Raw genomic sequence first — 15,793 nt, forward strand, 5'->3', positions numbered from 1 at the left:
AGAGAGAGAGAGAGAGAGTGTGTGTGTGTGTGTGTGTGTGTGTGTGTGTGAACCTGCAAGAAGATGCGTCCTATATGCCGCTGAGCAGCTGCACTCTCTGTTGGGGTTCATACTAGAGACAGAGAGAGAGAGAGAGAGAGAGAGACCGAGAGAGAGAGAGAGAGAGAGAGAGAGAGAGAGAGAGAGAGAGTCATTCATTAAACAATAAACAATCCTGGCTGGAGATTGAGGCTGGACATTTAAATTGGGCTTAAAAATACTGAGGCACGTGTTAAAAACAAAAGGCAAGGCAGGCCCTCACTATTCTAATTCTACTAAAACTCTGATTTTACAGTAGAGTCAAAGTGTTTTCATTACAGCACTTTGGAAAACAATAAGAAATGTATTACTGCTGTCCGATTATGTTGCATTTGTGGTGAGCTTGAAATCGTTGCAGAGTTAAACTAGCAGTAACTTACTTTGTCCTGAAGTCAGCTGTGGGCTACACCTGTGAGCAGCCGAGGAGGTGACCCCCCTCCACCCCCCTGCTTCCTGGGCGGGTCCTCGTCACTCCACTCCCCGACACAGTTCACTACTTTAGCAGGCTGCGCACGTGGAGCAGAAGAGAGAGACAGCGAGAGAGTACTACTACTGCCGCAGCGGTCCACGCGCACCGAACCCGCTTTATGACGACTTGTAGCCGGTTGCGTCTCGAGCCCAGATGCTGTCAGCGGCGGCGCGCTTCATGCATTTTTCAGAGCCGGCGCGCGGAAGAAGACACACTTCGTGAACTAAAAGCCTTGCTGAGAATGAGTCCCGCATAACTCCGGCTTTTGTTGTGATCTACCCCCTCCTCTCTCTCTCTCTTCCCCCGTCCCGCGCTCTCCAACAGTTGATCCCTGCACATAAGTATGGTAGATAAAGGCCCCTTGTTGACTTCTGCCATCATTTTTTACTTGTCCATTGGGGCAGCAATTTTTCAAGTCCTGGAGGAGCCCAATTGGAAGAAAGCTGCAAAGCAGTATAGTGCCCAGAAGGATAAAATACTTGAGGACTATCCCTGTCTGACGAAAGATGATTTGGACAGAATATTAAAGGTATGGCTGTTAAACGGAACATTTCTCTTTCTACTGAATTTGTGAACCATCATACTGTAACTGCAGCCGGCTTCTATCAGCCCAACGTGAGTTTGTGTTACATGAAATGTTTTCTCTTGACTGGGAAGGGGCTGCCGTGTAAGCTTTCTCCAAACACTCAACAAAACCTGTGAGAATGACATGTTGTCTTTGTGAGACAACACACACCAAAGTTGAGCAGCCTGAAGCCCTAAACTTTTATCATGACATGTCACATGGGCATTTACCGAGTAGTCCCTAATCCCCTCGTAAATGTTATCTTTGGCATTTCATCACCTTGTTATGATGATTATTTTATTACCTAGTTAATTTGCCCCCATAAAGCCTGTCTGTCTGGAGACTATCAGCCGGTGTGGAGGGCCGATCTGTTACCCCGGTACATGGTGTTCCAATGTCTTGTCAAAACCACAACTCCTCAACCAGTAGCGATGCTGGTGTCATTGACCTCTGTGGCTGCACTCGGTGAACACATAGTAAGTCAACACGCCTGCGACTCCACAGGTGCTCGCCCCATGACATGTTTGTTCACTTCCTTGATACGCCGAGGCTTTACGACCTTGATTCTACGCGCTTGATGTTCAAGTAGGACGAGGAGATATGATCTTTGATGTGTCCTTCACAGCCGAGAAGAAGAGAGCAGACACATGGCCTGATTTGTGTGTTTGCACTGTAAACAGCAGTGTGTGTGTGTTTGTGTGTGTGTGTTTGTGTGTGTGCAACACAGCAGTTTTCTGCACGAGTAACACTGACACCGCTCCACTCAGGACACCGATATCAAGCTTTGTTTATCTTTTTTTTTTTTTTTTTGCACTTGCAAGTATGACCGGGAACATGTCTCAACCTGTTCCCCCTTTTTGGGCCCACTTCAGTATTGGGGAGATTTATTACCCCCCTTCTCCTTCTCCTTCTTGTGTTTGGGGGGAGAACTGAAAGGGATATGCCCATAAACCATCCCCCATTCATGGCATCTCCGTAACAGCCGAATCCCTGCAAAGGGCCGAATCTGCTTCTTTATGTAGTTGGGGGGGGTTGTGGAGAGATCTTTGAGATTCTGAAAGCGCTGTGATTTCTGTTGAACTCTTCAGCAGCTGCTCATCTGTAACTAAAACTGTTCCCGGCGCTCTGTCAGGGACAAAGACCACATCATGTCATGTGTGGAGTTTCACAGCACGTTCAACAGATGATCTAAAATTACGTTTGGCTTCTTAACCCTTTCACGCAGTTGCACAGCCAGTTGCGCCGTCCTCTTATCACTCCTCTAGTTGTTTACCAGCATTTTTTCCCTCCGGGACACCTGCTGCAAAGGCGTAGTAGTCTGTAGACATTATACACTACATCGCCTTTGAGTTGCCCTTTTTTGTGTTAGGAGCAGATTCTCTAAAAGGTTTCCATTGTGGAAACTTTGCTCAGCTTGTTAACAATTAAAATATATAAGCAGGCTTAACAAGAGAAGGCGACACTCTTGTAAAAGTTAGTCCTCTGCTGTTTTATTAACAAGGAGTTTACTATTAACTATAGGACCTTGAAGCGGTCACAGTTTACACATTGGATTTTATGGTCCATCAATGTTGGCAGTTGAAGCTGTTATAAAAGCTCTGGGGGGGGGGGGGGGGGGGGGTTGGCTGCACACATATCTCTAATGCAAATAGGAATTGAACACTCGAAGCGTCCCGGTCGTAGTGTGTAAGTGTTGGCATCGTCACATTAAAGTTGACTTACCTGTCGAGAGCATGTGTACATATTTCAGTCAAAGTAGTGCTGAGCGAATTAGTCTTTGGTGCTAACAACGGTACACACCCAGATGCTCTTCATTCATTTCTTCTAATGTGGAAACGAATAGCCGAAATTGTGTCTGTTCTCTTGCACGACTGGTTGCAAAGCTCTAGTTGGGCTTCTAATTGATTAACGGCAGTATTTGTTAAAGCCCTCAGTCAGTCTGTCCAACCAAACATCAACAAAACCCACGATATTCAGCTGGCTGCTGTCGTGTGTGACGAAGAAGAAGGACCAGTTTTGGCTGAAATGATGAATCATCGATGATACATTTCGATCAACCTATCTGATCTGAAAAATAAAAAAAATGTCAATTAACATTAAATAGCCGATGGGATCATGACTTTATCTGCCAAATCATATTGCTGTTTGACATAACATCAGATTACACCAAATATATTAAATATTTGTCAGGGAAAGTGGGGGAAATAGTACAATTCTCCAAAACTACTGTATCTCCGAACTATCTCTTTAATAAAAAAGTTTTATTAAGTATTATTTTTTGGCCTTCATGGAGGGGGGAGCGTGCGAGAGTGAAAGCAGGCTGACATGCAGCCTCGGTACATGGGACGCCAACATTATTGAATGAGCTTTTCCGCCCCCAAATAACACACTTTTAGGTTATTTTTAAGTGATCTTCTTCTGGTATCACATGTGATATTCTTTCACTTTCATTCACTGAGCCCCCCCCCCCCGCCGTTCTTTGCGCTTGTTGCCTTTTCGGGATTTTGCAGAAGAGCCTCCTCCTGTTTGATGTCACTTTTTTGCTGTGTGATAGTCCCGTCACGCACGTGCCTTAAAGACCATTTAGGCCAAAATAAGAAGGTTGCCGATACTGCTCGACACACTTCTGTCACATGCGTCAAGTGAAACATGGCCCCTTGTCTGAGTGAAAAGCACAATGAAGTAGCGCTCTGTTTTCGGGGATAATCATGTGCCTAGCGGCCGCTGGCTTGGGTTAGCCACATCTTTCTTCTCCTTTTAAAGAAGAACATAAAACTGAAGTCATGGAAGGTAGCAATGTATTTACATGCCATGGGTTTATTTATTAACAAACTAGGGTTGTCCTGCTTTCCTTGACCGTCCGATTTGCTCGATCAGACCCAGAGGCCGACACGTGGGAATGTCACTGTTTACGTCGGCATGTCAACACTTTTCTGCAGCTTCAGAAATGAACCTGCAGTGTTCGTCGGCCCAACAAAGAAATGAAAGAATGATTAAAAAAACACCACATGTTGTGTTTAACGAAGCACGTTTTTCAATATCATGCCGTATTAATGGCCTGGTTTAAAGCATTCACTCACAAATCTGTTAGTGGTGTAATATGCTTAACAGATGGAAGAATCCTTTCACTGCCTGGGGAATTTTACAGCTTGTTCCTTATGTCTTTACCAAGGAAAAGCTATAAAATGGACAAAAGTCGTCTGTATTTTGTCTTAATGAGCATCAGTCGCTTTGAAATATTCATTTTAAAGATAAGACCACATCCCACAACTTCTCAGACCTCCCATCTGAAGTTTTCTTCTTTTCTCTGGGGTTGATCTTTCAGTTGGTGCACTCAGTGAAACCTCAGCATTGTTTCTCAAACACATTGTTTGCAAGCCATCCACCTCTGTATCAGAAATCCATACGTAATGACATGGGAGAGCTTGAGTGACTTCATTGTTTGTCGAGTCGGCTCGATCCAGCCCACAAAGCAGCTGTTGCCGTCTGGTGCATGTGTGGAAGTGGAAAAGTACCCTGAAGATGAAGAGGAGAGCCGGGCCACCAGCTGTCCTGATAAGTTGGAGATTGTCATTGTGGTTTTTACTGTGCTTTTCTTATCAGAGAGGGCAAGTGGCAGACGCCTGCGTGTTTGGCAATACTTTCAGTTTCTACAAGTAAAGGAATCCTTGTACAGTGTGTATGTATGTATGAGGTGCCACATTGTGATTTCAAGTTTTTATTTCATACATTTGTGTAATATTTTTCTTATGTATGTCTGGTGGTCAATAGCTCAACAGTTCAGTACAACCATATCCCAAAATATGTGTGCTCAATGAGTAAATTATTATTGCTGTAATTGAGGTGTTTTTTCAGTAAATGCTAATCATAAATATCCTATTTATTTATTTGTCTGGAAGAATGACTGAAACTTTTATAGTCAACAATGATCAAAAAGTTTTGTCGGTCAACTAATGATACTCACAGAAGATGTTGTGGAAAGGTTGCTCAGTGTAGGTGACTGTTTATATCTTACGACTGGATGTTAAGTGTCTAGTCTTACAAATGGCTATGTAACTAAAGGTGCTAGGTGTGTAATCTAGTAATGTGTAGTGTTAATTTTTTCTGTAAAAAGTCAAAGGATTTCTTGCTGCCATGTTCTTCTATCACAATAATGCCGCGAGTGTGAGCATTGCGTTAATCGTTAACTAGTCAAGGCAGTATTTTTCTGTTTGTCTGTAGTTTTATGTTAACACAACATTTTCACATATCCTTACTTCTTTACATTGGTCGTGCATGAAAAACACGTTTGATGAACACCATTTAGAAAGATTTGGAAGTGTAAAGAGCCAGTTCAACAACCTCGTTGGGCTCAGTCTGACACAAAGTGTCTATTATCTTTCTCCTCCAGTGCTTGAGCCTCCTGACTGGTTCTCAGGGTCAGTTGTGACCTGAAGTGACCAGGAGCTGACCTTTTTGCAGACCATTTGCATTGCAAAGCCTGTTCAGTCATGTTTGAGCGTCTTTAGTTCTTCTCCTTTAGATGAGACGAGGTCCAGTAGCACTGCTGGATATTAAATCTGAACAGTTTACATGTTAACCTCGAAAGTCTGCCTTTTTAAAAGGTTCCTTGTCCTTTTTTATTTTAGTGACATACATTGAGGGCACTCTGCTCACTCCCAGGATTTATCTTCCACTCTGTCCTCATAGTGTTACTGTCATTCAGCATTTTTGTAAGTTTCACTTCAGCTGTTTTTATCGGTAAGGCATACTGTGAACATGCAAATCATCTTCATTAGGCCAGTACACAGAGCTGAGCACCCAAACCACAAACGGGACTTACAAACATAACATTTGTCACTTTTTCTGTTTTCCACGTGGCAAATGGACCTACAAACTCTTACGTTACTTGCTAGTGGGCTAATGAATGAATGGATTGTTGGTTGTTTGGGCGAATTTACAAAAAGTCTGTTATTTCAGTTTCAGATCCGCAGTATTGCGAAAGTTGTGTCATCCCTTTCCATTAGTCCAAGCCAGAGTGCCGGGAACCTACAGTGCATGTGATGCCCTTTATCCATTGTCTACGGGCAGATAAGAGAAGTGAACATGCCTGTTTATCAAGTTTGGTTTGATACCTTCTCCTGTGGTACTATGCACTCGTTTTCTGTCTTGATACTGATACCTGGTTAGGTATTGGCCTCGTACCCACCAGATACCAGTGTTTTAATCAATAAGCTGTAACTGTGTGGAAGAGGCCGTCATTACTTCATGTGTAAGGCAACACCAGCTTGGGCTTAAACATTGCTCTCCTGCCGTTGTAAAATGTCTGTAGTCATTTCATTTTAGATATAAAATAGCTGTGGAACAGTCTACCTGCGTGCTGCTGACTAAGTAGTATGCAAATGTGTGGTCGGATGTGAACATAGAACTGAGTTGAATAAAAAGTCCCCTTGGCTATTTGAGTCGGTATAAAGCCGATATCAGCGTCTGATCAGTGGATCTCTATGCTGTTGGGTATGATGCTGAGGGCTCTGGAGGACTATCAAAAGGGACAGTTGTCTACTTGTGTTTAGTCAGTGTTGAAACACAAACGTTGTCACTGCTGTCATCCTAATACCCAACGGAGGAACTGTTGCCCCCCTCCATTGTGCTCGAAATTACAGAGCAGAGCTGCCACAGACCTGTTATTATTAAAGAACCAAGCATCTTCCAGTACTTAAGGGCTTTGTGTGAATTTTGCCAACCCAGCACATTTCCTCCCATACAAGCACATTTGAAGAAAGTATTTTTTGGTGGGTCGTGGGGATTGCATCATCCCCCCACACATGGCCGGGTGTTTGCTAATACCCAACAGGGGGGATTCCATTTCTGCTTGATTGATTGAGCGTTTTCTGTCTCCTGTAGTTGTCAACACTGCTTTACGTGGTCGGAGACAAAGTAAGCACAAAATAATACCTTTTCCCATAATAATTTCTTGTAGATATTTAGTGTAATTTTTGGATCATGTGAAAGGAAAAACAAACACTAGGGAGAGCAAACCGCTCAACAACCACCTAGTCAGCTTTTAAACAATACACTGTCATGGGATTATAAAATAGCTGTTTAGACCTTCCTGTTTCCCGACCAATTGAAGCACTGGTCAGCACAGTGATTCTCCAGGGTGCCCGAGTGTCGTTTCACCTCATCAGTACCACTGGAGATACCATCGACGTATCGCAGGAAGGATGTAGTGGAAGAAATGGAGCTTGCACACAACAAACTTCCTGTCTTCATTTTGCTTAATCAGATAACATCCATTGGTTCGGCATCCATTGATTTCTCTTTGAAGTTCAATTCAAGTTTATACTCAGTGTCGTTTACGTTTGTCCTCAGGTGGTGTCTGATGCTGCAGGCCAAGGGGTCACTATAACTGGCAGCAAGACCTTCAACAACTGGAATTGGCCAAATGCTGTTATCTTTGCTGCCACTGTTATCACCACTATCGGTAAGTACTTTTTTAGGTTCAACGGTGAAAGAGATCTAGTTGGGATGGGGAAGTAATGTCTTACTTTGTTCCATTGGGACAAACTTGATTACAGTAAACTGTTGGGTGTTTTGCCAAAGTGTGTATATATGAGATAAACTTTAAACATTGTCCTCCTTTCAAACCATACTAAAGAGACGTACTGTAAATAGTTGTACACGGTTGACACTTCCCAACCCTTACCACTTTGTTTTCACATTAAATTCCTGAAGGCTATGGAAACATTGCCCCTAAGACGTCAGCAGGCCGTGTGTTTTGCATCTTCTACGGACTGTTTGGTGTGCCTCTATGTCTTACCTGGATCAGTGAGCTGGGGAAGTTCTTTGGGGGCAGAGCCAAGCACCTGGGCCAGTATCTAACCAAGAAAGGGTTTTCCCTGGTAAGCTGATATGAGCATAATATTCCACTCAAAAGAAAGGAACTGTCTCTGGTGTATCACAAAACAATAGTAATGTGTTTTTTTTTCTTTTCCAGAGAAAAGCTCAATTTACCTGCACAGCTATATTTCTCCTCTGGGGTGTGCTGGTCCATTTAGTCCTTCCTCCTTTTGTATTTATGTCCCAAGAGGGTTGGTCATATGTAGAAGGCTTGTACTTCTCATTCGTCACCTTGACCACAATTGGTTTTGGGGACTTGGTAGCAGGTAAGCTGAGAAATAAACTCTTTGGCTTGAACCAATCAAATTAAACCAGACTGGAATTTGGGATTGAAATGACTGATGACTCTTTTGTTTGCCCTTGCAGGTGTGGAACCAACTAAGGAATACCCAACCCTGTACCGTTACTTTGTGGAAGTGTGGATTTATCTGGGGTTGGCCTGGCTTTCTTTGTTCTTCAACTGGAAAGTGCGGATGGTGATAGAAGCCCACAAAGCGTTGAAGAAACGCCGCAAGCTGCGCAAGCTATCTCTTGATGAGCTGCGGCACTACAAAGAGTCTCACAAGGCTGCCCTTCGTTTGCCGCCCACTCCAAATGATGTCAACATCTTCAGCTTCCTGTCCAAGAAGCAGGAAGGCTACAATGACTTGATTAAACAGATTGGGAAAAAAAAAGATGGCAGAGGCAACGGTGGTATTGCCAACACCATCAACAAATCCTCAGAGATTGGTCGCTCAAAGAGTTGCAATGATGCTCCCATGTTTAATGGTCACACCATCCTCAGTCTGGACCGCTCACCACGCCAAAAGAGACGCTATAGTTTCAGTGACCGCGTCACTGTAGCGTTTTCAAAGTCCAAGAACTACCTCCTGGGCTCAGACAACGGTTTGCTGCTAACAGAGGATCATGTAGAGGCGGACCTAGAACTCAACCCGGGCCAAATGTATGAGAACCAGCTTGACAAGGACGTGGCCCTAGAGAACGGAGGGGTGGGAGATTGTGGAGCAGGTGGCCGAATGACATGGGACTCTAAGGAGTACCATCCCTTAACGTTCCAAAATGCAAACATTACTTTTATAGATGAGGAGAACTTTCTCAGTAATAACTTGGAGGAGGAGGAGGATGATGACGACGACGATGATGATGATTCTAAAGCAAAACTATCCATTACTACATGTGATGAAAACATTGAAACAAACTCCAAGGAGGAGCAGAGTTCTGAATCTGAAGGGTCCGTGTTCACTAGTGACGGTTCAGAACACAGCCACTCCTATGAGAAACTTGTAGAGGAATATGCAAAGGAAGAAAATACAGAGTCTTGAGATATCAGAGCCTCGAACTATGACAAGGTGACACATCTTCCCGGTCCTCTGTTATTGAATTTGTTGGCATTGAAGTATTCTAATGTGAATTGTTTGAATGAATATCAGAAGACCCATTGCACATTTGGGGGTCTGATAATGACCACAAAGTCGAGATCAAATTTCTATGAAATGAATGTTGTTTATAGCTGAGAAAAGAACATCCACATCATGGTCGCTCTTCCTATAAACTCTTGAACAACCTTCTGAATAGATATGGATGACAGAGCATGACCCCATGAGTATTTAACATCTACTCTATTTATGCCTTTTTATATGGTTTGAGAAACATATGCTTCACATTTATTGTAATATTCAAACCGAGAACTATTTACCATGTGTATATTTTTCTGCTCATGGGCTGATAAGAAATTATATGTGGAAATATATTTGATTCCCCATATTTTTTTCAATGCATATTCACCACATTGGTGTTTTTACACTATTTATTAAAATGAAGGACATGGTAGCTTTTATGAAATGGTTCCCATTGCACAATTCCGCCAAATGAGGACAGTTCAAAGTCCGTTCCAGTGCAGAATGCCTTTTAAAACCTGAGCCAAACATTTGTCCTTACAGAAAATGAAGGGGGTTAAGGGCCAATTCTTCCATTTTTCCTTTGGGTGATTTCTTTTGTGAAATCCATGATATCTTTTTGTCTGTTTATTTTGACTGTAAACAATAGAATTGTGAATGCACTACAGGTTATCAGTGACGGTGTCGAGTCAACTGCGAGTAAACTTGGAAAGTAAAATGATTAATTTCATGAACAGTTGCATGAATGGAAAATCTGAATATCCTGCCAAAGAGACACTCTAAACTGTGATGTGTTTAGTTCCAAACCTTTTTTTTTTTTTTACTGCTGTTAAAAAAAAACAAAATCTGCTCTGGAAATGATCCTCCCATTGTGACAAACTGTCCAGTTGACTCCTTTCACAATACCCTCAAATTGCTGCAGTCAGCACATACTTTTATTGATGCTTTGCTGCTGACGGCATGTCAAGTGTCGATCTGTGGCTTCTATCATGGCGGTGCATAATGGGAACGGCTTTTAGAGCAAACAATATTTTTGTCTCTTTCGCACCCTTTCACTTCATTGCGTTTGTCATGTAAATATTCGTGGCCACAAACGCAGCTCTGCTCAGGGGGCGTGGCCATACTGCCCATGTCAGCCTTCGGGGGCTCGCACTGCCGTGAAAGACCTGATCCAAGGTTAACTAGTGACGTATTAATGCTCTCTTGACGTATGCTTTCAGTTATGAGGCATACAATCAGCAGTATCAGTGCTCTTAATTACTGTATAGCACCCCTCCCTTTGTTTCATGTGAATCCAAGACCATAAACAGAATATAATGTCCATTGCTTTTCAGTCACCCACTGCCTTTTGCACACGTTAACTTGCGCACAAAAACTTGAAACAGTGTTACAGTGAATAGTAATGGCAGTGTCACAATATGCTACTTTGAATTTCAACCCCCACATGGATAATATACTGTAGATATCGCCTTAATATTTGTATTTTCTTTTCTCCTAACTCTGCCTTACAGATGACTGCTATTGAGTGAACATGCCTTAAATCCACTGTAAAACAGGGATATCAGTACGATGTAACATCTGTTGAATGTACCTCCGAGTCACTGAAAAGATCTTTCACATATTTGTTTCCCTCCCTACTGTTGTATTTCATCACAGGGTCACCTCTTATGAGTCTTCCTCTCCTTCTCACTGGTTTTCTTGATGTGTTGGTTCAGCGTTGTTATACAGAATGGTACTTGTTTCATGATTGTCTCTGATTAACTAAGAACAGGCAAGGCTGGTTTAACCCATTGCCCCGAGCTTTCCTCTTATTGTTTCTCCACTATGTAAAACTCCAGTAGAGTTATGTTTGTTTCGTTGTCTTTTTTTATGATTAAATTATTCATGCTTGTAAAAGGTTGCGTGTGAATTCCAAACCAGACTGTATATTTTTGTGTAAATAAACATTTAATAAAACGTGTTTTTTGTGATTATTACAATGTGTTGAAGCAGCCCGATGATTTTACACGTGAATTGATGATGAAACCGCTTAAATAGAATAGAAACGGGGATGGTGAATACAGAACATGCATACAATGCACGGCAAGTTTCCAAGAAACGGGTGTTTAGCAGAGAGAGGGGGTCGAAAGTCACTACTGAGTTATGAAAGATGTTGGATCAAGTGTTTTCAGACAGTATGAAGCAGGGTGCATCTTTTTTTTACTCTCTTGTTTTATGGAAGTGACAAAGTAGACCTTCAACACTGTTATAAAGTCTGCTTCTTCTTTTATTATGCTCATTTTCAGGCTCATACTTGTATATTCAGTTTCTACTAGATATTGAAACAGATCATATTATGTGGCGATTTCTTATACACTCCATGTACACTTATGACATGTTTTATTTTAGTCGAATGTGAGCTTATTTATTAGAATAAACATCACAGGTGTGTATATATATATATATATACACAAACACACAAACTTCAGCGTCATCACACAGGAAGTAATGAATTCAAACAAATACATGAATAAAATTCAGTTTGCTAACATCAGCTTTGGCCATAAAGCTACGACAAGCAGCTTTCATTCTGTGTTGATTTCGCCCCAGTGGACAAAGGTGATAGCATTTATGAGCCCCCGGGTCCCATCAGTAAATCATGGTACTGCAGCAGGATCTGGTCTGCCCCACGCTGTCCTGGTTCTGTTCAGCAGTGTGGTCTGGTTGCTGGAGTCTGAGCTGAAGGAGTTTTTCTGATGAACCTGCATGGTGTAAAGGGAGAGAATTCAACCCGATTTCAGGCCAGAATAAAAATAAAGAAATAGCCAATCTTCATGTTCATGGTCTTGTTTACTGATGTAGGTCATGTAGAGTCATCTATATTAAATTGAGAATGCTTCATAACCATTAAATGTGCCTTGTCGTAACTTAAAGTAAACCCTTTTGAAGATACCAGCATGCAAAATTGTCTCACACACCATTAAATACAAATATATATAAACAAACATCAGAGCTCAAAGTCCTGATACGTGTCAGTGTTAATGTGGAGGGTGGCTTTACAACAGCCCCATTAGACGTGATTTTGCTGTGTCATCCTGCAAAGTGGCAAAGTATGCATCTGATCCTATTAAATATTCACCCACTCACTGACTCACACATAGATAAAAACATGCACTCGTGTCGGTTTGGAGATATCTGCATTCACAAGTACACACACGTCGGACTCCGACAAGTGTCTTTGGCTTCCTGCTTCGGCTTTAGTATCAACGTTTTGAATCTTGTTGCACAGTCAACACTTCTATCACTTTGCTTATAAAAACAGCCTGAGAGTAAATTCAAAAATCAAATTGAGAGTGCAAGAGTTCCACAATAAAACAAGTCCTCAGTCAGTGTGTTCTTGTCCTTGAGCAAAACATGTGCATGATGTATTCACTCTTTTATGCCAGTGACATCTGGTTTTGCTCGTTATGCACACAAATGTCAAGGTCATGCCGCCAGACAAGGGAACCACACTGCAACATGCAAGCGTAGCTGGACATATTTTTTTGCACATTTATCTGCGATTGTTTATGTTAGAGTATCAGTTAGTGATTGGAATGCGGGTGGATTTTAATAAGCATGGAGCCAATGGAGCCAGGCTGTTGACATATCCTGATCTGCAAAAAATACACGAGATTAGCGTGAGCATAGCAGTCAGTTGTTGTTGGCACAGGCTAAAAATGAACACCAGTGCCTGAAGGGATTCAGCAGACCAACCTCCCCTGCTTCCACGGCAGTCTGTGACACTTTTACTTCTATCACATTTCACACGCTTTTAGAAAAACATGACTTTTAAACAGCAGCACATTGCTATTTTTTTTAATAACTTTCTGAAATATGATGATTTTTTTTTTAGGATTGCTTCCCAGTCTGATGGCATGGTTCAACAATCTGCAATGGAAACTCATTTCGTTGCGTTTCCACCATCAATGTTTCACTTGAATGGGTGATGTGAGAGAACCTTCACCCTTATAAATGTCCGCTTAACTGATGATGGTTACTGAACCAAACTAAAGAGAGGGCTCACTGTGGAAATGTGCTGAGCCTGGTGGAAACCAGAATGTCTCCTGTTACTGTGGGATTCCAGGCAAAACATAAATCAACCCTCCTTCAAGTACCTCAGCCCAGTACGTACACATGCATCACTATGAGGCCATTGTTGCCAGTTATCCCAAAGTTAACAGGTATTTTGGGGGAATGTTTTATTAAAGCCAGGCAGTAATGAGATGACCAGAAATGAGGGCGAGCGAAGGTCCTTGGCTGTACTTGGCGGTGCAAGTACATCGCTTTAACCTCTAAGGTACAATTCCAATAGGTCAATGTTAAAATAATTCACTACTTTAGTGAGTAGTAATTCAGGATGATCATGGCCGACACAATAAGCTGGCGAACACGTGGAGCATTTAGCACCATAAGATCCCGCGGAAGGGTCAGTAGAGACCACTAAAAGAGACCAAGGAGAACACTGTTTGTGTCTCGCGTTGCCATTTCCGTAGTTATTTTAACCCAAACCACGATCTAATCTTTTCATGAGTACTTTTGTTGCCTTAACATAAGCAGGTTGTTTCCTGTGAAGACAGAAGCTTATTTGGAAAAGAGTGTCTGCATTTAACGATGGGAAATTGACACGTGTTGCTGGACGCATCGTAGGAAAACCTCTTTATAGAAGAAGTGGACGTTGCCATGGTGACATCACCCGTTGGTTTGAGGACCACAGTTTTGAAGCCTCGAGTTCAGCATTTTGGCCGTTGCCATCTTGGAATTTTTGCAACCAGTGAAGGTTGTGACCATATTTGGACTGCGGAAGAGCGACGGGTGGATCTGATGAACACAAGCAGCAGAGCGGCACCCTTACTGGATCGGGATCCATGTGGATTCTGGTGTGAAGCTGTTAACAAAGTTAGCTTCATAATTCAAGTTCAACTTTAAAGGTAAGTGTTGAAGTCATCTTAGTAGCTAACTGCATTGGTAGCGACCTGTCAATCAGCAGGTAAGCCCCGCCCCCTAAAGCCTCCCCTGCTTTCTGGTCTGTTGGACTCTAAATGGACCTGTCAATCAGCAGGTAAGCCCCGCCCCCTAAAGCATCCTTGCTTTCTGGTCTGTTGGACTCTAAATGGACCTGTCAATCAGCAGGTAAGCCCCGCCCCCTAAAGCATCCCCTGCTTTCTGGTCTGTTGGACTCTAAATGGACCTGTCAATCAGCAGGTAAGCCCGCCCCTAAAGCATCCCCTGCTTTCTGGTCTGGTGGACTCTAAATGGGTCATAATGTACTAAATGAACATCATGCTGGATTGAAGAAGACTTGAAACAATGTTTACTGAGATTATAAATCAGTGGGGTAATTTCTGGTAGACTTCAATGCAGTGGGACTTCTTTCAGTGGTCGCCACCTGATGGCCAGTTTAGAAAATACAAGTTTAAGGCACTTCAGCTTTGGCTTCACACCTGAGGAGAATGCAGGATAAATTGGATCATAGGAACCCTTGTTTAAGGATACGTTGGGGAAACAAACACTCCAAATGAATTGTAATGCTGCTCTGTAAATGCTGCATATTTAAATGAGCAGTTGTTTGCTAATATCAACTTAAAGGGTGATGATATGTGATGTGGCATGCAGAATAATCAATTTGCTACCAAAGCACTCCACCCCCAATCACATCTAACCAGTGAGGAAAGCACAAATAAAAACACAAGGAATGCTTAAATTGAGATGACGCAAACTATTAATGAATTCACTTTTGTTGTTTCAAACACATGGGTCTGTGTAAATTAAATTCATGACACTAACCCAGTGATATTCTTATTGAAGTTCACAGTCATTCAAAGACATAGAGACTTTTGTTCCTGTGTTTCCAAAAACAAGAGGACCTCGTGTCACTTTGTGCTGCTTCGGTTAAGGCCGTCATGATTACAGTATTTCAACCAATCAATCAATCGACACAAACATTTGTACATTCCTTAAAAGAGCATGAACGCCGGGAACATTACGAGTCACAAACATATGACTTAGCTTGAGCCAGATACTCTTGAAATACAAATATGGTCACTTCTTTCACTGATTGCAAAAATTCCAAGAGATTTACAGCCCAAATCCAAGATGGCGACGGCCAAAATGCTGAACTCCAGGCTTCATAACAGTAGTCAACCAATGGGTGACGCCACGATGACGACGTCCACTTCTATACAGTTCTATGGTCGAACACCACTGGTTATTAGAAAGGACGTAGATACACTCTCACACACTCTACTCTTGTCATTTGACAAACCCTTTACCATGATTAGTTCGGTCAAAAGCTGTGGACGCATCCAGGAAATACGTGATTTTGTTGTGTTGTTTCTTTTTTGAACTCGGTTAAATCAGTGTTCATGTAGAACAAAACACAAAAAC

General features: G+C 42.3%; 1 protein-coding gene across 1 annotated transcript; it reads left to right on the forward strand.

Moving 5' to 3' along the window:
• Positions 1-609: 609 nt before the first annotated feature.
• On the forward strand, positions 610-11,334 carry LOC311016497 (potassium channel subfamily K member 5-like). The gene is made up of 5 exons (XM_084014217.1): positions 610-1,076; positions 7,464-7,575; positions 7,827-7,993; positions 8,089-8,257; positions 8,358-11,334. The coding sequence occupies exons 1-5, from the start codon at positions 891-893 to the stop codon at positions 9,311-9,313; spliced, it is 1,590 nt and encodes a 529-aa protein (XP_083870343.1). The 5' UTR covers positions 610-890; the 3' UTR covers positions 9,314-11,334.
• The last annotated feature ends 4,459 nt before the right edge of the window (positions 11,335-15,793 follow it).

Source organism: Eutrigla gurnardus, assembly GCF_963514095.1.
Source record: "Eutrigla gurnardus genome assembly, chromosome: 7".
NCBI classification, from domain to species: Eukaryota; Metazoa; Chordata; class Actinopteri; order Perciformes; family Triglidae; genus Eutrigla; species Eutrigla gurnardus.

Excerpts from the sequence above, each read along its gene's own strand:
- LOC311016497 (XM_084014217.1), top strand. The coding sequence starts at position 891 with ATGGTAGATAAAGGCCCCTTGTTGACTTCTGCCATCATTTTTTACTTG. Across the intron at positions 7,576-7,826 it reads CACTGTTATCACCACTATCG|GCTATGGAAACATTGCCCCT; the intron begins GTAAGTACTTTT and ends AAATTCCTGAAG. Across the intron at positions 7,994-8,088 it reads CCAAGAAAGGGTTTTCCCTG|AGAAAAGCTCAATTTACCTG; the intron begins GTAAGCTGATAT and ends TTTCTTTTCCAG.